The following is a 23,300-nucleotide window of genomic DNA, read 5'->3' as shown; positions in this document are numbered from 1 at the left end:
ATACTTATCTTGTACTATCTTCTGAACCCCGTGAATTTCACCAGCCATTGTTGAGCATCCATCATAGCCCTGCCCTACAAGTTTGTCCATGTTTAAACCTGATGTTTCCAAAAACTCCAAAATAGAATAAGCTATGCTATCAGCGTTTAGTTTATCTAATTTCACAAAACCAAGAAACTCTTCTTTCACCGTAAAATTTTCATTTTCTTTGTATACATACCGTATACCAACAGATAACTGTTCATGTCCCGAAATGTCCGCAGTCTCATCAGCCATAACACTAAAATATTTGGAAGAATTTGCTTCTTCAACAATATTTTTTAATATTACATGTCCTGCCAATGAAATTATTTCATTTTGGATCCTGTGAGAAGTGTATTTAGAGTTACCACCTGCGTTCAACAAGTGATTCTCTAAAGTTGTATCACCAGCGTCTATCCTGAATTTTAAGAGATCCAAAAAATTTCCAGAATTTTTGCTGCTTTCTCTTAAAGGCATATCATGAGTTCCACAAAAAACTATTGTTTTTATAATTGGAAGAATTTTTTTTCTATTTTCCGCTACATTTATTTGCTTTCCCTCATCAATCAGAGACAATATATCTAGTTTTTTATTGGACATCACATCAATAAAATTTTTGGAACGGATAATTGAATCTTTATGCCAGGCAGAATTAGAATGGTTCTTGGCCTGCCAGCCGTGATTGTGCTTGTGCTACGACGTTGCCGGTTGCATTCAAAAGGCGCGTAGGTTCGTAGGTATTCGACGTATTATATTTAATATCTTAGACCATGGTCTAAGTTTAATATAATATTATCTCCATAATTTTGTTTTTGGTTTATATACTTGTATAATATACCTTTTATGTCAACGTAAAGGTATTAACTTTTTAGGTTTGAGTACAGAAAAATATACAAAATAGTAAAATCTCAGGGGGGGCCACGGCCCCCCCTGGCCCCTCTCTGCGGGCGCCCATGGGTGGAGTAAAAAGTGCAACCACCTTCTTGTTGTGAGTTCTGGGTCGTTTAAATATTATTATACAATATATAAACAAGCGAAGAGCTTCACAATGTAACAGAAAAATGAGATAACTAAATGTTTTTTAATTTATCAAAATCATCAACAATTTCAAATTTTTATAGATTTTGATTGACTTTATGGGATCGGAAGATATTCGTTAAGTGCGTAAAACTATTGTTTTTATTACTCTGCCATGCAAACTGTAAATAAATTTTACTATAGCGATAAATAAAATGTACATGGAGAATAAATAAAAATTTCCGAAAAATAGGTAAAATTTCATTTTTTTTCATAATCTTTAGGCCCCTTGCGGGATCGGAAGATAAATTCCGATTTGAATAATTTTTGTTTTATTTTTCTTGTAATTACCAATCGCAACTTTTCCGCACTATAGCGATACTGGATTATCAACTTGACTTTTTTCGCACCAACCGAGTATACATGCATGTATGTAAGGCATTCAGTTCTTTATATAAATATACTTTTTAGGTTTTAGACTACATATCCGATAAAGAAAAGGAAGAATTCACAGAAGATGACGCAGAAATTTACAAGAAATATGCAAAAATTAATAGGAATTCCATCTCTATAATACTCTCTCTAACTGTGTCAGCAGGAATTCCTTGGTACATAGTAGCCTTTAAAGCTTCTTTTGATGAACAAGTAGATCCAAATTGTCCAATAGGTAAATGAATATTTAATTTAATGGTAGAATTTAATTTTCCAGTAAACTTATCGAATTGGTAAAAAGAGATACTAGAGCAGTCCGGTAAGTACTTAGCCTTCAAACGAAAAACGAAAATTTTGGAAAAATGGCGATTTATTTCTGAACGTTATATCCTTTTGGCTCAATGAACTTGAACCAGCGATGCTCCGTCTTCTTTAACCCGTCTGAAAAAAAGCAAAAAAAAACAAAAAAAAACAGAGAAAAAAAAAGAATGTGTGTGTACTTTGTACGCACGTAAGAAGTTATAGTTCTACTACATATTATGTGATTTTTAAGACAATACCAAAAATTTAAAAAAATAAACGAATAAAACGCACACAAAGACATTGAAAAATGCCACAAATAAAAAATGATTTCTGAACGATAAAAATTGTTGGCAAAAATTTTAAATACGCATTTTCTGAAAAAAAAATTATATAACAAATATACTTACAATCATAAAATGCATAAAAAAATAAAAACTTGCATCGGGAATCGAACCCGTGAATTTCGCGGCGCTTTGATTCGTAATCGAAGCCTAGACTCACTCGTCCAATTCCACATTATTTGTCATGTGGAAAAATAGGGTAACTGAACGTTTTACTGTTTGACAGTTGTTTTGAATATAATTAAATTATGTAGTTTAAATTTTGTGGAAGAAAATATTAAAATATAACAAAACAGTAAGAAAACAATATATTAGATGAAGATTGGTAGAACTTTTGTTCAACAACGCAACAACCATAAATAATCAAACTACAGCTGTGCCACAGCCGCCATATTGAATAATTTTTGACATGTCATTTGAACATCCAATCAGAACAAAGTTATAATGCGCATGCGCCGGGATCATAGGTTTTAACATATAAAAATTCACCCTCATATCGCCGGTAAAGAAGTATAACTTCAAAAAGCTAAGATGTAAACCTCCGCGATGTTGAATCGGGTTTATGTCTTAGCGTAGTAGAAAAAAAATTAATAAAAAATAATAATAAAAAAACAAATTAAAAATATAAAAAAAATACAAAAAAATAAATATTAAAAAAATATATTTACAAGCAAAACAGTGTATTATTTAGATAATAATTGTAATATGTTAGTTTGCTATGTATTTAGAGTTAGAAATACAGAAAAAATTCCTCTGATTGAAAAAAATTGTTTGTTTTTAAAATAACAAAGTGACTGGCTAATTGGCTCGGCCAAGGCCATCAAATTCACACAAAAGAACCCCGTCTGAAGAATACCTTTTCTCAAACTTTGCTAAGTAGACTGCCGTGGCGGTGATGAACTCCTTACTCGACTTAAATTTCTGGAGAATACGTACAGTCCCAAATCGTACAGTCCCAAATCTTGAGAATACGTTGGATGGAACAGCAGTTTGTAGTCCAATTCGACCAATTTGGCGATGGCGTTGGTGGAGGTGTGAGCGTTGTCATGGTGGACAAGTATTTTTTATACCCCAATTGGGGCTGTTTTTTTCTGAAATTCGGCGTTGAATCGGGCCAATAATACGACATAGTAAATCTCTGTGATCGTTTTGCCCTTTTCCAGGAAATAGATACAGATTATACCTTGTGGATCTCAGAAAATGGTGGCCATCACCTTTCCGACCGATTGGACAGTCTTCTCCCTCCTCTGAGCACGTTCGCGGGGTCACGTCCACTGTATCTACTATTCCTTGGTCTTTGGTGTATACCAGTGGAATCATGTTTCGTCGAGGGTTATAAAGCAACGTAGAAACTCATTTGAATTACGCTTAAACAGCATCAGACAGAGCTCTGAAGTAGTCTCATGGTTGCGTTTATGGTTAGGAGTTAGAAAATGCAGTAGCCATCGCTTTGACATCTTTTTTATGCCCAAAATGTTATGAAGGATATGACCAACGAGATCTTTTGAGATGCTTAGTGTCTCAGCTTTCTGGCCACCTACAGTCCGCGGTCTACCAGTACGAGATCGTGGACTACTTTCACGTTAACCTCAGTGGTAGCCGTTTTCGGGGCAACTGGGAAGTGACTTATCAAAAATCGACGTGCCCACGTTGAAACTCGTTAAACCAATTTTTGGAGGTTTCCATCGAAGGAGAAGAGTCACTTTTTACAGAATTTAAGCGTTTTTTGATTTATCTGGTATTTGTCTTTTTCCATTTTATTAAAATCCGCAGACACGCTCTTTGTACACGCGGTCAAAACAAAACTTCGAGTCCGATTTGGATGATATTGGCTTAGTCTACAGCAGGGGTGGGCAAAGTCCTGCCCTCGGGCCGCATGCGGCCCTTTATACATTTTTTGCGGCCCGCGGAAAAAAAGTGAATTATTTTCATTTAAAGATTTTTTTAATTAGTGCTAATATTACTAAATAAATATAGATAATGCAGCTATTAATTAACAATTTCGCAGCGAGTGATTTTCCCGCAAATTTTCAACATAACGCGAGCAATTATTTCGGTTTCCGGCAGAGTTTTGTCGCTTTCCTGAATGAAATTCACGAAATTTCAACAAATGGAAACGATATTTTTGAAGTACATAGTCTGGAACTATTTGAAAAACTTTAAATTAACGTTTTAACCACCTAGTAAGTGTAACAACTGACGGAGCACCAAATTTAAGAGGAACAAATCTTGTAATGTTGAGAAAACTTAAAGATTACGTCCATGAACAATTTTTAAAACATTAGTTATTATTTTTTACTACTTAATCCATAAGAAGGTATTGTGCAAAAATGTTTTGCAAGTAGTCAACGCCAACGTCATTTCAATTATAACTAATATTGTCAATTATTCGTTCAATAGGATTAAATCATTGTGCATATTTTTATATTATTTAATTCTTTCAAAGAAAACAAAAACAATGAAGGGAATCTAAGATTTTTCTAATTTATAACTTTGTCTATTTTGATTTAACTGACGCGTGGTGCATATTACGTATAATGCGTGTTTGCATCTATTTAAGCACGGAATTTCCCTTCAAATATTTAAGTAACTAATAGCAATGTGAAAATAGAATTCACTATTTTATTTGGGAATAAGCCACAATTTAAGTTTGAAATTAAATTTATTTGACGTTTCCATTTCCACTTCGGAAATCGTTATCAAAATACAAAACATTAATAAATTAAACTAATTAAATAAATGCTTAATTTATTAATATTTTGTATTTTGATAACGATTTCCGAAGTGGAAATCGAAACGTCAAATAAATTTAATTTCAAAATGAACTTGTGGCTTATTCCCAAATAAAATAGTAAATTGCATAAGATGTCACAAGGAAATAGCTTCAGAACAATATTAGGGAAAAAAGAAATAGGTTCAGAGATAAAATAAAAATAAATAAATATATAGATACACATATATCTGAGGGAAATACCATGCTTAATTAAGTGCGAATGCTGTTTAGGAGGGAAGGATACGGTTTAAAAACGGTTTTTTTGTTTGAAATTTTTGATTTTTTTACTATTTTAAATGAAAATACATAAATAAAGAAGTAAATAAATAAATAAATAAACTTCAAGAATACGCTCTAAAATTTTCAGCTTGACCGGAGTAAAATTACCGGAAGTAAGTCATGTTTAATATGCCTACTTTCGACTCGCTTTGCAGTAGCTTGAGCGTAGTGAGAAACGTTCAACAACTGTTCCCGTATCTTTTGTAAATTACCCTACTATTCAAAAACATATTCCGGCGTGTATCACTTTACGATTTGACAGACAAAAAACAAATTTAAATAAAAGTTGTCAAACCAAAGGCGTTTTTCTCAAAACTGCTTTTTTAAAAAGCAACCTACCTACTTCAACCAAAAACTACCTACTTGATAGATCCACCTAAAATTTTTCATAGTTTTTCTTTAGACATTTCGTAAGGTAACTCTGTCAAAATATGTTTTGGTTAACAATAATAAATATATTGATTTTCGCCCTTTTTTACAAACATTTTGTTATTTTTACTTGTATTTTGGATGATATAAAAAGCTCAAAAATCATTAAAACTAAAAAACTCAACAGCGTTACCTCGAGAATCTCAAAAGCTAATAAAATATTTTTGAATTTTATATTTCATATGATCCATTGGCGACTTCTACTGCAAAATGCATTTTTCTTGGAGCTGCCTGTAAAAATTTGCCACCGTTGGCTTAATTTTCAATACATATATTTGGTCTTGAATTTTTTTTGAATAATCTTTGAACTGTACTGAATATGTTTATTTAATTTAAAAATAAAATAATTTAAACAAAATTCAAGAAAAGGTGCTTGAAATGTTGATTTCAAACCATGCCCCCCCCCCCCGTAAACAAAATTAGTAAAAAGTTAAAAATTCGAACATGTTAAGGTAACAAGTATTGCGGCCCTCGGTAATAGACCAAAAATATTTTGTGGCCCTTACTAAAAAAAAGTTTGCCTACCCCTGGTCTACAGGAATGTATTACACGATGGTAGATTTCTCTTGCGACAGTGACGCCATTACAAAACATTTAAATAAAATATTCTTCCTTACCGAGATACAGAACGTTTTATTACAAAAATGTTCTAAAATGATTTTATCCCATTGTTAAAGCACATTTTAATATATTTTGTTCAAACGTGACACACAGTTTACACATGTTAGGAAACTTTAACTAGTGTTAAAAGATAGTTTTCCGCTGTTATCAGAGGCGTGCCGCAGGTGATATATACTTCATTTTCGCCCCTTTTCCCCCCTCACAATCTACGCCTGTGTCGTAGTAATCATTTCAGCATGTTTTTTTATTCCTTTTTACTTTTTACATAAATATCATCCTTTTGTCTCATTGCGATAAAGTAAGTAGTTTTCAAGTTATTTGCGTTTAAAAATAATGGATTCCGTAAGACTTAAACTACATTCAATAAGAATATAATAATATGTGTCTAAAATACATAATTTTATTGAACCCATTACATTAAAACGCAAATAACTTGAAAACTACTTACTCTATCGCATTGAGACATTGAGGATGATATTTACGTAAAAAGTAAAGAAGAATAAAAAAACATGCTGAAATTACTATTACAACAGTGGCGTAGATTGTAAAGGGGCAAAGGGGCGAAAAGAAAGTATATATCCCTACAGAACGCCTCTGGTAACAGCGGAAAAGTATCTTTTAACACTAGTTAAAGTATCCTAACATGTGTAAACTGTGTGTCAAGTTTGAACAAAAAATATTAAAAGGTGCTTTAACAATGGACTAAAGTCCTTTTAGAACATTTGTAATAAAACACTCTGTATCTCGGTAAGAAAGAATATTTTATTTAAGTGTTTTCGGTTAAATCTTCGTATTTTGTGCTAAGGTTTCTCCAGTTACATTATGGACAATATTGTTAATGAAACACCCTGTATAAATATATTAAGTATACGATTTTTACTATTTTCAGGCAGAGGTCTCTGTTTCCAACTGTGGTATCCATTCAATCTTTACCAGAGCCAGTACTGGATCACCAAAACAGCTGATACTTTACTATTGCATAGTATGTTCTTCTCATTGACCTGCGCCAGAGTTATCACAGTGCTCTTTATGGTGTATGTTCTGGGACAGATAAAAATCGTACAGAATAGGATCAAGAGCGTTGATTCCACAAGTAGGAAGTTGATGAATCAAAAGAGAGTCGATTACGACAGTGCTATATTTGAGACAGTTACTGAATGTGCAAGGCAGTATGCTCAGGTTCAGAGGTAAGATATCAAAGTGTCAACAGTTAGTGCTATTTCACATTATAAGAATTTAAACGTGCGAGGGTTAGAACGTACGACGACATTCCAATGGTGGCGCATGTAATCATATGGAGCCTTTCTCACTAGACGGTGGTTGGAACGTTGGGTGAAGTCGCCGTGTTTATGCCGTCACTCGCTTATAACAACAGACGGCAGCGTGTCGTCTTTACGCACCCAGTAGCATATGGGGACTTAATGCATCCTTTCATATGATTCTGTCGTTCAGTCGCACGAAGGTAGTTTCTTTGGTTGTTTGGTACATTAATTTCATTTACACTTTGTAGCTGTTTGAAGTAGGTGCATATATTTTATATTATGATGTCTTAGATTGATAGTGAAATAATAATAACATTAATTGAAGCGAGACCTGTTCTTTGGGACAAAACAATAGAAATATATAAAGATAAAAACTTGAGGAGAAATGCTTGGAATGGTGTATGCCGTGCACTTAACAGTGCACGAATTAATTTGAATTAATTAATTTGACGAATTAGGTTACTGACTTACTCCGTGGCGTTACAACCATTCGTGGGTTTTAGCCGACTCGACAACATGCCTCCACTGTTTTCTGTCTTGAGCAACCTCCATCCAATTCTCCACGCCCATAGTGCTTAGGTCTCCTGCTATATTATCTCGCCACCGGAGTCGAGGGCAACCGCGTGGTCTCCTTCCAGTTGGGACTTACTCCCACACCAGTGTTACTGTTCTTTGTTCAGAATGTCTTCCAAGGTGTCCTGTCCATTGGAGCCTTCTGAACTTTATTTCTTTTATGTTGTTGGCGTCTGGGTAAGTTCTTCGAGCTCTTTGCTAGTTCTTATCCTATATTGTCCTGATGCTTCATCCAGCACAGGACCAAAGATCTTCCTTAGGATTTTTCTTTCCCAAACACATAGTCTCTCTTCGTTTGCCTTTGTTATCGTCCACGTTTCGCTTCCATACATCACAACGGGTCGTATGATTGTTTTATAGACCTGTATCTTCGTACGTCTTGTTAGTTGTTTCGATTTTATAAGGTTTTGGAGAGCAAAAAGACATCTATTGCCGGCCTGAATCCTGTTATTTATTTCTTATGATCCGTTATTGCCTTCAGTTATTGTTGTTCCAAGATACTTGAATTCTCTAACGCGCTCAAAGTTAAAGTCATCGATGGTGATATTCTGGCCGATTCTGTCTCTGCTTTGGTTATTGCGGCTCATATACATATATTTCGTCTTATTTTCGTTAATTTGAAGCCCCATCTTCTCTGCTTCCTTCTCGAACCTCACGAAAGTCTCCTTCATCCTTAATCGTGTGTTTCCTATTAGATCGATATCGTCTGCAAATGCCAGTAGTAAGTTTGATCCTTCTCGATGAAATACTGTATTCGGTTTTTCGATTCTTGCACTTCTGATTATGTGCTCCATAGCTAAGTTGAAGAGTTGTGGTGAAAGTGCATCTCCCTGTTTTAGTCCATTGTTTATTTCAAATGTCTCCGAGTGTTGTTGTCCAAATCTCACCTTACATCGTAACCGTTCCATACACATCCGTATCAACCTGACTAGTTTTTATGGAAAGCCCAAGTTCCTGCATCGCTGTCCACAGTCTAGCCCTGCATACTCTATCAAATGCTTGTTTAAAATCTATGAACATCTGATGAAGCTCACGATCAAACTCCCAGCATTTTTCCATTATCTGTTTTATTGTGAATATCTGGTCAATATTAGAGCGGCCCGGTCTAAATCCGCATTGATAATCTCCAACGATTTCTTCTCTGTATGTTTTGGTTCTTTCTAGCAGGATGTTTGCAAGGATTTTGTAGGTAGTGTTTAGGAGTGTTATTCCCCGGTAGTTAATACATTGCTTTTTGTTTCCTTTTTTTGTGCATTGGTACAATAACCCCTTCTTTCCATTCATCTGGCATTGTTTCGTCTCTCCAATTAGCTTGTATATAGAACTGTACAACGCTTCTCCTCCATATTTTAAGCACCCTGCGGGTATACCATCGCTACCTGGTGTCTTATTATTTTTAAGTTTTTTAATTGCCTGTATTACTTCTTCGTATGTCGGGTATTGGTCTTCTATTTCAGCTGTATGTACCTCTATGTTTGATGTATTTCTGCTAGATTGGGAGTTCAATAGTTGATAGAAGTATTCTTTTCATGTTTTTAGGATTTCCTTGTCATCAGTGATAAGTTGCCCACTGTCGTTTTGCAGGAAGTGTCCTGTTCTTGCTTGGTACCCGGTCTTGATATCTGAAACTTCTTGGAAGAACTGTCTCGCTTATTTGTTCTTTCTTTTTTCTTCTATATCTCTGAATATTTGTCCCTGATACTCCCTCTTCTTCCTTTTCATTAGTTTTCTTGTCTCTGTTCTTCTTTGTCTATACATTTCATTGTTGTTGTGCGAGGGGTTTTGTAGCACGTTCCTTCTAGCCATATTTTTTGCTGTTATGGAGTTCGGGCAATCATCATCGAACCATTTTTTTGTTGTTTTCTTTTTGTGTCCTAGTATTTCATCTGATACGCTTGTCAGAGCTAATTTGATATTTTTCCAAGCTGAGTCTATGTTGTTAGAGTCTTCCGTCTGTGTTAGAGCCATTTTTAATGCCTTTTGAAATTTCTGTTCTGTCTCCTTATTACGTAGAACTTCGGTATTCCATAATTGTGTTGATAAAGATCCATAATTGTGTTGACGAATTAGGTGATAAAGAAAAAAACACATTTTATAAGTACAGCAAAATTAATTATATGTTACTGATAACAACAGTAATTAAAACTGCTGAGTATATTATGATAAAGTTTATTTTACATAGTTGCAATAATTAACGTTGAGTATATGTAGAAGTGGCCATCAATATGTGTGAATATAAAAATATATAAATCGTATCTTTTTGTGTTAATGGGATGGGCCCAATGAATTCGGTTCCTTTTATTTCTCTTTCTTCGACGATAAAGTAAACACAACGCTATAATTTGATTTCGCTCTATATAAAATATACCTTTTATTCTAGGAAATTATATTTAGTTTTATAGTGTAAACAACTCAGTGAAAACTGGAGTAGGGCGACGGTCACGTCTTGTGTTAAATTATCTAAAAACAACATTTAAAACGAGGGGAACAACATTTAAAAATTAATGGATGACAGAGGGTCTTTTAAATTCTGTACATGAAAAACATAGATTGTAATGTTGTTCTGAAGCTGTTTCCTTGTGTAATTTTTATAATAAACTATTCTTAATGGGAAATGGGCCACAATTTAGCTAAAAAAATAATTTTATTAACGTTTCCACGCCCAAATCGGATGTCGAAACGTTAATAAAATCATTTTTTAGTTCAATTGTGGCTTATTTCCCATTTAGAATAGTTTATTACATAGATTGTATGGGCTAATTAGATGAGCTTATCCAAGATCCCACAAATAACTTAGTAGAACAACGATTATAAAAACAAATTAAGGCTTTTAATTAAAAACATAAGAAATAATAACTTACAAAATAGAAATTGCAAATGAATTAAATACGCATTACAGTACATTAGGACAAAAGTATGGACAAAAAATACCCATTTGTAATAATACATCATAATGATGCATATCCGACATCTTATCATCTACCTACCTACCTCAGCCACAAAGTGTAAATAAAAATAATATACCAAACCACACAGCAAAATATCTTCGTGCGACTCAATTCTTATTGTGTGAAAAGGATAGGTGCGCCAAAATTATCGCACGAGAAAACCCTCGTAGGTTCAAAATTCTTATAATGTGAAACAGCACTTATACTTTATTGAAATAAGAGGCAGATATCGAGCACCTTTATTTTATTATTTTATTAAATGCTGCCCAAGTGTATTTTCCCTCCTTGAGCATCATTAGGGGCGTTTTATTATCAGTTATAAAATATTTCAGGCAATATCATCTTATTCCATATTTTTCTGTATATACATATATTTGCCTGTATATCTTTGAGATTTGTAGATTGCTTAAAAATCATTTTCTTTCAGTTTTTTAGTGTTTAATCAATATCAGCTTTAAATAAAGTTGGTGGCAGATAGCATCCTTGTCGAAGTCCACAAAAGGTGGGGCGCATATTTTTCTATAATTATTTGGGTCTTACCATCTAACCACCTTACACCGTTAGGTAGGAAGGTTAAGATTATATATGTATATTAAGATTATATATGTATATAGAATTGTAAATATTTTATCTTATATTTTTAAATCTCCTGTATATAATTTGTCTTAATTATTATTAAGAGCACGAAATACGAGTCTCACGCATATGGACCTACGTCGCGTCGGCCCAGATGGGTGAAACGGATGGGGATTACTACGGTAGCCGGTGCGAACTACTTTTAACTTTGAAACTTTAAGACATCATTAAGTAAGAATAGCATTCGCCACTGTGAACCAATTTTTATTACTAGTAGGGCGCTAAATTTATTGCAGTAGAATTTTTAAGCATGAAGAGGGGAAAAAGGAGACTGTTTTGGTTAGTGTGGGAATCAATACAGTTAGTCGATTGACGATACATCAGAACCACGACTGACGTGTTATTTGGGATAAGACGTTAAAAGACGCTTTAAGACGGGTATTATGACAAGCCGGTTATAATATTGATTAGACGCAATTATTTCCAAATACATTTCTTTTTGTAAGAACAAGAACACGTAAATTTTGGTCGCAATTACACAAACACATTTACATTTCGTCAATTTAATAGTATCTATAATTTTAGTTGTCTATTTTAATAATTAAAACTGTTAAATATCACACGGACTTTTATGACGATTGTATCTAAAGAATCCTAGAATTATTAGGGCTCAGCCGCGGATCTAAGAAAGACAATTTCGTCGTAAAGTTCGCGAAATACCGTAAAGTGACGTGTAATTTAAAAAATCGGCTCAAGTGACGTGACGTAATTTTTGGAAACTGTTGGTGATTTTTGGACTTTGATACCGAAAAAATCGAAAATATTATAGAGAAAAACAGGAGTATGAAACCATATGAAATATAGAACGAAGAATACTACATGTAGGATCTGAAACACTACCAGAAATTACCAACGAGGAATTTGTAAATGCCTTGAAACAAATAAAAAATGGAAAATCTCCTGGAGACGACGGAATAATAAAAGAGATGATTACAGCTGAAGGTCAAATTACTTTGGGGGCAGTTAAAATACTGATGAACAAGTGCCTTTTTGGGGGTGCTATTCCAACCTCTTGGAAAAATGCGCAGGTATTTTTAGTACACATGAAAGGAGACACAAAGTCTAAAATTACAGACCAATAAGCCGTTATACCACATTCATACAAATTGCTTACGAAGATAGTTCCCAACAGACTATCAAATAAATTCGATAGTTACCAACCTATTGAACAAGCGGAATTCCGCAAAGGTTGTAGTACCATACAACATCTACAGACAATAAGGACACTTATCGAAAAGTGTAACGAATACAATGAACCTCTTCATTTGGGCCATATTAGACGGAATGAATAAAGCAAGGATTGATTCCAGATATAGAATACTCCTAAAATACACGTCAATGCAACTATAGGCCAGGAACCGAAGCTTTTCACTCGCAATTTTTACAGAATGGATTGATTTGCTTGAAAATTTGAGAATAATTAGTGAATAGTCCAAGGATCAAAATCTATATGATTCCGAAAGACGCTTTTACCATGGGGGTGGTTGCCACCTCATCTCGGGGGTGGAAATCTTTTATTATATTGTGACCGCAAAAGTTAATAAAAATATTCTAATCAATAAAATAGAATGCAGGATAGGCTATCGAAGTCCTGTTTTTATCTGGAAAATTGTGTTCATCGAATAAGCATTGGTTAAATATTTATTTTAATTCTAGTACTAATGCTTTAGCAGTTGCGTAGGTAAGTGCAATAATTAAACTGGGAATATAATGTTTTAGGTTAATGAGACTTGTAAATAAAGCCTGCAAGGAGTTTGTCCTTCTCGCATTCTTTTGCAATTCCATGGAAGTGGCGTTATTTTTGATGCAGTTATTGATGGTAAGATTAGTAGGAATGTCAAAATAATTTAAATAATTAAAGTATTAACGTATATTTCAGTTTTATTAAAAAATATGTCTCTTCATCAACAACATTGCATAGTACCTAGAGTACCTACATTAAAGCTGAAATATCCTGTACAAATAGTATCACTGTTTCTTTTATTTTTATCTCGTTTATTCTCATTCTGAAATATTTGTACTAGACAAATAGTTTTTGCATACTGATAGGTATAGTTATATCCTTTTTTGTAGGCACAAAATATCGATGAAGCTGTTCAAAAAACTGTCGTAGTATTTATGACACTTACTCAGATGTTCTTATTTTTATGGTACGCTAATGAAATCAAAGTGGAGGTAATCGATCCTTTTTGATAAGTAATCTAGGTAGTCATTGAAGGTAAAATACGGTGATACGATACACGATAAACTACACGATATGGGGACTAGGAAAGCATTATTCGGTATAAATGTGTTAATGCAAAGAAATCTAGACATGAATCAAGACGTCATGTAAACAAGCTTTATTGATTTCTAAAAAGCATTTTACAACGTCCAGCACGTTAAACTAATTAATATTCAAAAGCAGAAATTCAAAATTGGAATTGAAGATCAAATGCTGTCTTCCAAGAATCTGTATGAGAGTGTAAGGATGGCATAATCATAAATGATAAAATCATTAATAATATGCTGTTAATACTGAACGGCTGAACGAAAAGTGTACCATATATGGATTTAAAATTAAGTTAAAGATAACAAAATCCATGGTCATTACAAATCCAAAAGGCAACCTAAGACTTCATATTAAAAATATCCTGATAGAAAGGGTAGACAAATTCAAATATCTAGGAACATTTGTTAATCAAAACGCAGAACAAGCACAAGATATTAAAACCCATATAGAAATAACAAGGGCAAAATTTGTGAAAATTAAACATCTATTATAATATAGTAAACACCTAAGAATGGATCTAAGGATAAGGTTGTTGAGCTGCTACGTTTTTACTCTAAGTTTGATCAATTAGAGATTAAGAACTTGAAAGCTTTTGAGCCAAAAGTTTGCTAAAACAGCACCAATTTGCACAAAAATTGTATTAATGTTCTACTTACGTTATATTTGAAATGCAACTCACTACGGTGGTTGCTTTGTATTTTTAGGGCTGAAAAGTACCTACCCGTATTTTAAAATAATTTTAGACAGAAGATGCCAGCAGAAAATCGATTGAATCCTAAGATAAGTCGAAGAGACGTCAAATTACATTAAGGGACACAATTTAAAATTTGTTATACAGTTAATTCAATCCTTAATAGCCAACCCTTAGAATAGTTATAAAAAAATAATTTTCTAAACGATCTGTATCAACTTGTCATGATTAAATCATCGGTTTACATGCTTGCTAGTCTAAGCTACATTGCTTATGAAGTTGTGGATTCAAGCTTATAATCCAAGTCTTTAAAAATGAATGAAGTGTTCAATCAAGCACCAACTTTAAAGTTTAAAAGTTATTTTGAATTAGTGAGTTTATCTATTTCTTGATTTATTTGCAATAAATTATTTTCATCCCCGAGAAAGAGTAGCTTCCACCCCCAATCTAAAAAAAAAACTCCGACACAGTGTTAAATTTAAAGTGAAGAGTAAGTAGAACATAAATCCACAGTTTTATGAAAATCCGTGCTGTTTGGCAAATTATACTGGGAAACGGTCATCGATTGGTCTTTTAAAATATAATAATCTTAATCATAAAAATGCTAAATTTTCAACTGTCTTTCAATTTTTCACTTTTTAGCTTGTGCAATGCTCTAAACTTCATTTTCTATCATTTTTCCAGAGTGTTGAAGTTGCTAACATCATCTATAATGAAACTGCATGGATAAACTACAACTCAAAAGCAAGGAAAACCTTGTTGCTAGTAATGATGAGGTCTCAAAAACCGCTGACATGTAATTCAGCCTTTATTGGTGATATGACCATCGACACATTCAAGAGCGTAAGTAGAACTTTTTCATCTGTTTCGTCATTATTATTACGATCAGTGGTATCATGGCTATGAGCGAAAGTCTTCATCAAAGCAATCCTCCATTTGACCTGTCTCTGGCCACTCTTTTCCATGCTGTAATTCCAATAGATTTTAAATCACCCTCCAAGTTGTCTTGATATCTAATTCTCGGTATTTTTCTGGTTATCCTCTTCGGTCTAAAACTTTTCTAATTATTACACCTTTCTTTCGCCTGATTACATGCCCTGTCCATCTAAGGCGTGCTTCCTTAATAAATTTTACGTCAGGTTTCACAAAACTTCTATATAATTCCAAGTTGTAACGCCTGCTCCACAAACCTTGCTCTCATATTCCTCCATATATTCTTCTTATGATTGTTCACTTGAAACAATGAACTAGTTCTTGGCCATTATGTGTAGATGACCACGTTTCTGCTCCATATATTAGCCCTGGTTTGACTAGTGTTTTGTAAACGCTCACTTCAATTTTTCTGTGTAGTTTTGAGATCTGTCTTCTCAAGCCATAGTAACGCTTATAGCGTTGACTGATAAATATACTGGAAGATACGAAACTAAATGAGCGTTTATGTACGACACCAGTGGTTTTAGAAATAGATGGCGTTAGCAGCTTTCTAGGTACGAGATTGAATTTACCTGAGACAACGATGAAACGTATTCAGGTAGCTTTAGTTATCGGAATTTGGGGTCGGTCGGATCGACCGGATTATAATAAAAATCATTTATTTCTTTTGATGCATTTAAATTTGTGTTCTCATTCAACGATAACAATGGCAATCTTTAAAATAATTATTGGAGTGTACCTATGTATTACTTTGTAAACTCGTTTTTAAATTAGCAAGGATAATTATTGTAATTGTAATTTGTCTTTTAATTTGAATTCTTGAACCAAATCATTGAATATTCTAAAGTTTATTTAATAATTTTATATAATATATATAATAATATAACTTATTTAATAAAAAATTTATTTAACGAGAAAAATACTCACTGGGTGATTTTAGATATTGATATTGTACATTTCTTATTTGCCTCATAATCTCGATGAAAAAACTAGGTAGTTATTTTCGTTAATTACAGTCTCGTTATTTTCGTTAATTACAGTCTCTTCTGATGATTGTATATTTTGTTTGGAGATATTGCAACTGTATTTATTTAAATGAAATTGAGTTAGTAACCCGCTCGACCACTTTAAACTCTTCGAGAGAAAAATGGTAAGGACTCGTAAATTGTTGCAATCGGTCTACCTATTCTGTGGTTAGTCACCCTGATCGATCCCTGGGTGTGAAAAGTCTTTTTCCTTTTTCCATCCTTGCTCGTTTTGGTTTCGTCATAATCTCGCTGCTTGTTAGGATTAGATAGTTTTTAGTTTAGGATTTGGTGCTGGCTAAATGAACATAGCTCCCAAGGGCAAAAAAAAAAATTGTTGCAATCGCGATTTCCTACAATTTCTTCCAAGTTTTTTCGTATGGTCGAGATTTTCCGAGTTAGGGGGAAAATAGTGACTAAGTATAATTATTGAATTATTTATTATTAACTTTACTTCTTAAAGGTGCCGTGTATTTCTGCGTAGGCGTCCACCGTGCATTGTATTGTCAGGTGAGATGTTAGATAGTCACGATTACATGATTCTATTAAGAGTAATTTCATTAATATCATTTGGCGAATATTACCCAGCCATGACATCTTTTTCTAGACCTCTCTTACCCTCTATGTTTCCTTCGAGTTCCAGTTGCCGACAAGTATATACCTTTCTCCTTGCAATATGTCCCTAAGTATGTCCATGATATTTTAAGCATTCAGTGCAGGCACCTCATTTCAAAGACTTCAAGTTTGTTAGTGGAGCTGGCCTTTATTATCCATGCTTTCATTCCATACAAGAGAACAAGCCAAACGTAACACTTTAGCGTATTATATCTCAGGTTGAAACCCAACTTTCAGTGAACAGCCATAAGAGTTTGGAAGTCGACAATCCATTGTTTATGAGAGATATCTTTCATTAAGTTGAGCCCATTTGAGCTGACAGTCGGAGTGAGTGTATATTGTCTTACCAAGATAGACGATTATCCAGTTTTATTCCTAAGAAGTTAATCAATTCTGAATAATTTATTGTAAACTCTTTAGGAACTACTTATTAACTTTTGCTCTCAGAACGAATTTCGAATAAACAATACGTTCTTCAGACACAAAGATCAACAAAAATATACATTCAAAAATACAAGAGCACACAGATCCGATATTGATTATACATTGACCAACAGAAACATCCATCATTCTCAAGTACTAGATATAAGATGTTTAAGTGCAGCTAATATCGGAAGTGATCACAACCTAGTACTTGGAAAAATCAGAATACATCTACAAAAAAAAAACAGGAAAAAAGACCCTATTGAATGTGAGACAAGAATAGAGGTAGAACAGCTACAAAACTTGTCAACACGAGATCTATACCAGAGAAGACTGCAAAAAGTACTGAACGAAAACTATATAACCCTAGATGAAGACATAGAAGAAAGTTGGAGGAAGATTAGAGATAATATCAAAATAGCAGTAACGGACGCACTTGGAGAACGTAAGATAAGTAAACATATACTAAAGAAAAGGAGAACACCATGGATCTGTGAAGGAATAAAAATAAAATGCCAAGAAAAAAAGAAAATCTAGCTAGAATACAAATTCAAAAGAACGAGACAAACATATAAAGAATATAAAAGAGTTTGAAATGAGTTAAACTTAATAGTAAGAAGGAAGAAAACAGAACATTGGTAAGCATTTTCAAAAGAGATGGAGCACGACTTATACGGGATGCAAAAGGAAATGTGGAAAATGATAAGAGGTCAAACAGCAGAGATGAAGGAATTGATAGAAGTAAAACATATTGATAAAAATACATGGACAACTTACCTAGAAAACCTGTATCAAACAGCTAATCATGAAGAACTGTAAACAAGGATTAGAATCGGATGAGCAAACAGAAATTAAAGAGGAAGATGTAACGAACGCCTTAAAACAGATGAAAAATCGAAAAGCACCAGGGAAAGATGGAATAGCTAATGAACTTTTAAAATACGGAGGAGAGAGACTTCACAAAGAACTGAATATCCTGATAAGTAAAATAATAAATACAGGAAGAATTCCAGAAGAATGGAGTACCACTCAGATGATAGCGTTATTTAAGAAAAGTGATAGGGCAGACCCCAGTAATTATAGAGGGATAAATTTACGGAGCACTATACTGAAACTCACAACAAAAATACTGATGAAGAAAATATTGGCGTGCATAAATATATCGGTTGAACAACAAGGATTTAAAAGTGGAAGATCATAACGATGCAGTTTTTGTGATAAGACAAATAGCGGAGAAATCATTAGAATATAACAAGCGAGCGTTTTTCTGTTTTATATACCTAGAGAAAGCGTTTGATAGAATACAATTAAAAGATGTGATACACCTACTATATGACAAAAATTTACCACTGGATATTATAAAACTGATAGAAAACATTTATGTACGAAATAAAATAGGAATGAAAGTCTATGGAATAATAACAGAACCCATATAGAAGCAAACACAGGAATCAAGCAAGGAGATTCACTAAGCCCTCTACTGTTTAACATAATGCTGGATGCAATAATAAAACAAGTGAATAAAAAAAGAGGGTAAAAAATGGGCGATAAAGAGATAAAAATACTCTGTTACGCTGATGACACCGTGTTAGTAGCAGAGTGTAAAGACGACCTACAAAGATTACTGCACGAATTCAACATTAACGTAAAAGAAATGAATATGAAAATATCAGCCCAAAAAAGAAAAAGCTTAGTAATATCCAAAGAACCAATAAGATGCAAATTGTACTTAGACAATAAAAGTAAATACCTGGGAATTAATCTATCAGCCGACAATAATATCGAAGAAGAGGTTAAAGACTAATAATTAAAGCCAGTAGAACGGCCGATGCCTAAACGACACAATTTGGAAAAACAAATACCTTAGAGTGGAAACAAAGGACCGAATATATAAGTCATTTGACTGAAGTTATTAGATTAGTTATGACTTAAAATGCCGAAACAAGTCCAGATGCAAGCAAAATACAAAGACGTCTGGAGACCAACGAAATGAAGATTGCTGGAAAATGACTACGGGACAGGATAAGAAGTGAGGAAATCAGATGCATATGTGGGGTAGACAATATAAATAGCTGGGTAAAGAATAGAAAAGAAGAGTTTAATCAACACATAAGAGGGATGTCTGAATCAAGGATAGTAAGAATAGCCAGGGACAAGTCACCGTTAGGCCGAAGAAGTATAGGACACCCAAGGAAAAGATGGAATGACAATTTAGGGACAGAATGAAAGGAACTGTTGAAGAAAAACAGGCAGTACTGCCTATATAAAAGAAAAAGTAGAAGAAGAAATTCTTTAGGTAGATTTTTGGTAGTATAATGTGCTTCTTTGGAGTTTTACTGAAGATTATTGTTTTCGTTTTAGTGGGAGAAAATTCTAGGCCAGTAGTGTTTGACCAATTCTCTAATTTCTAAATGACTAGTGGGTTAAGTGATTTAGCGATGTCATTGATGGCAATAAGGAAAAGTGCAACGAGTAGACCATTGAGGAATGTCGTTTAATTAGATTTTTGAGTCTAAAAGAACGTTATCTATTCGAATAAGTTTCGTCTATATAGGAAATTACTAATAAATTTTATATTTCCTGGAATTGACCAACTTATAGAATTCTTATATCTAATCCCCAAATGGCACGCGTTATAAAATATAATAAAAGATAGCCATAAGCCAAACATACTTGATCACATCCAAATGATTGATGGATTCGACCGTTACTTGATGGAAGTTCATTTTATCTCACAATAAAACACTGAAAAACGTTTGTTTTTCTATACTTCCACAAAATTTATTACAACTATGTTATTACTACAGCTGTTTCGGCAAAGTGCCTTTCTCAAGTGCCTTTCTCCAAATGACCCATGAATTACAGATTCAATATCCACTATAGGTTGTCTAATGTAGATGTGGACTTTCTAAATCCACTTTGTATAAGGCTAGGTAGCTATAATATCAATAAGTCTAATACTATCTAGTATCTATCAAGTGGATAAACTGATAATTGTAGCAAGTTTTGTTGTATTGAGTTTTTTCACTAAGCTAATACTTTTCGAGTTATTTGCGAGTGAATATTATGTCCGTTTTTTAACAAACAAAACACGTTTTTAGACGGTTTTACGAAAATAACACAATAAGTATGTATTTTATCGAAAAAAGTATTGAATAAAAATATAGTTTATAAAAAATTAAAAAAAAATAAAGTCTTTATACTCAGTAGAAGCAGAGTTGTAGCTAATGAAAAGTAAGTTCTTATTCGTCAAATTCCAAATCGAATATTTCAACTTGAAATAACCAAAAAATGAAGCACATTTCTGGTAAAACTCATCGCAAATTTTTGAAGTGTTTAAAAAAGCTTTGTTTTTGTTTTTAAAAAAGTTCTAGCATTAAAGTAAGCACGTTACGCTGAAAATAAAGTTGGTCCTTTTTTGTAAAATATAGTTTTAAAAAAGCGTGAAAATCACCCTATAAAAGGGAACTTCATAAAATTTTTATTTCGAAAGAGATGCTATAAATTTGCTATAAATCACAACAGAACACGATTTAAAAAGAAAAAAAGTTGTTTGTTGTTTTCGTTTGGCCCCTCAAGACGAATAAAATCAAATTATTGGTACCGCTTCACAAGTGACTTTACTTATGTATTGTTTATAATATGATCTGTAAGTTTCATCGTAAATTTAGTTTTACGGTATTTTTTTTATTTTGAAAAAAATAATGCCTTTTTTTAAAAATAACTTTCTAATTTATCAGTGATACGAAATATCCCAAAGTGTAAAGGTTTTGCTTTTCTGAATATTTTGTTTTTCTGTAATACAAAAATTGGTTAAGATATGGCTGTTCCGAATTTGCATATACTCGTGATTAGTAACTCATTGAAGCCCTTTTAACTACAGCCTTTCAAAAATAAGTACTTTGAACCGATACTTACAGATACTCTATCAGCATACATACGTAAAGTAACTTATGAAGCGCTATTGATTAATTTCATTTGAGATGCTAATTAGAAGGTGATTTTTAGATTTTTTTTACAAAAAAAAAGGGATCAACTTTTTTTTTGTGCGCAACTTGTTTACTTCTGATACTAGAAACTCAAAAAAACTAAAGCTGTTTTTAAACTTTTTAAAAAAGTTATGATGAGTTTTCCCCAAAAAGTTCTTAATTTTTTGGTTATTTCATGTAGAAATATTCAATTTTGAATTTGACAAATAATAAGAACCTACTTTTCATTAGCTACAACTCTGCTTTTACTGGGTCTACGACTTCATGTCATATTTATATAAAACATTTTTTTCACTTTTTGATAAGCTGTATTTTTGCTATGAATGCTTTTTCGGTGAAATACTTCCTTTTTAAGTTATTTGCGAAAATCCGTCTAAAAACGTAATATTTTTTGAGAAATGAATATATTCACTCGCAAATAACTCGAAAAGTATTTACTTGTGAGGTCAAGACTAGTGAAAAAAACTCTATAATCAATTTATATTTTCAACATTTTTGCAGAAACAAAAACAAAAAAAAATTAATACAGATTAATATGATAGTGACTGCTGCGTTAAAATATTAGAGAGATATTGCAAATTTAACACAGCCTACGTTGCGCTATTTACACCGCGCTATTTTGACAGAATTGACATTTCTCAGACGTGTCATAAATACATATATTGCTCAACATTTTGGTGGCGGTATTTTTACGGCTCGATTAAGATTAGTTGTTTGTCTAATTTGTATGCAATTTTCGGCCAATAGAAGTTCTTATTTCGGCCAATGCTAATGATGAAGACATCTAGTTTATCATCTTGCATAACATTCTGGAAGATGAACATACACCTATTCGTATTACATGCTAAAAATAAAGAATTTGATTTAAATGGAAGGAAGGTTTGAATTCTCTTCCAAATATCGAGCATGAGAAACAAAATGATCCTTGAGTGTTCTTAAAATAAAAAAAAATTCTGTTGTACACTTCATGTTTTCCTGAACTAACGTCCAATTTTCTAAATAAGTCAGTTGATTTTGACCTAAAACTTATTTTAATAAACACAAATCATCATCAGATGTAAATCTGATTAGTTTGCTACTGTCAGGTACTTGCAATTTAGAAAATTATTACAAATAAACTTGGTTTAAATGAAAAACAAACAACAAACATAACCTGAAAAGAAAATAGCGCAACGAATACCGCACAGCGTAACGGCTCCCCTAATAACGGCAGGCCTAGGGAGTTTTTGTGCACACAAATACGTAAACGTAACGCATCTTTTTGACATATACGCTTGCGCATTAATGGTTGAACTCCCGTATCGCGATACGTATTACCTAAGGTTACGGGCTGGTACGTTAGGTTCATACGCATCCCTATCGAGCCGAAAGTCACCGAATGCACACGAGGATCTTGCCCGATTACCTATTACCTACCAAATGAACATTTCATCAGCGTCCAGCGTACTACCCGTTTATAAACATTTTAAGGTTATATTGGTTTAGTCTATTTGAGTAAAATTATTCTGTGTTTGTAATTGGAAATTGGAACTTCATAATAGATTTAAAATTTTATTGTTTTTAAGTTGTCTATTAATAAAGCAAAACAAGCAAATCTTGTATTAATTTAAGAAATACAGTGATCACCACAATTAATAACTAGATAAACAAATGACCTAGTTTCAGTAAAATTTTCAAATAAATATTACCACACTATTTACATTATACTTACTGGAAT

The 23,300-nt window shown here is 33.1% G+C and overlaps 1 protein-coding gene across 1 annotated transcript in view; it reads left to right on the top strand.

Annotated features, from left to right (window-relative positions):
- The window catches only part of LOC126884852 (odorant receptor Or2-like), a 42,853-nt gene that overhangs the window by 14,382 nt on the left and 5,171 nt on the right, over positions 1–23,300 (top strand). Inside the window, exons 2-6 of the mRNA XM_050651171.1 lie at positions 1,510–1,705; positions 7,106–7,403; positions 13,355–13,454; positions 13,709–13,810; positions 15,283–15,441. Of these exons, the coding sequence (XP_050507128.1) occupies positions 1,510–1,705; positions 7,106–7,403; positions 13,355–13,454; positions 13,709–13,810; positions 15,283–15,441 (855 nt within the window). The remainder of the gene's footprint in view (positions 1–1,509; positions 1,706–7,105; positions 7,404–13,354; positions 13,455–13,708; positions 13,811–15,282; positions 15,442–23,300) is intronic.

Source organism: Diabrotica virgifera, chromosome 1 (assembly GCF_917563875.1).
Source record: "Diabrotica virgifera virgifera chromosome 1, PGI_DIABVI_V3a".
Classification (NCBI taxonomy): Eukaryota; Metazoa; Arthropoda; class Insecta; order Coleoptera; family Chrysomelidae; genus Diabrotica; species Diabrotica virgifera.
Note: the sequence above shows the minus strand (reverse complement) of the source record. Positions and strands in the feature narration are given on the sequence as shown.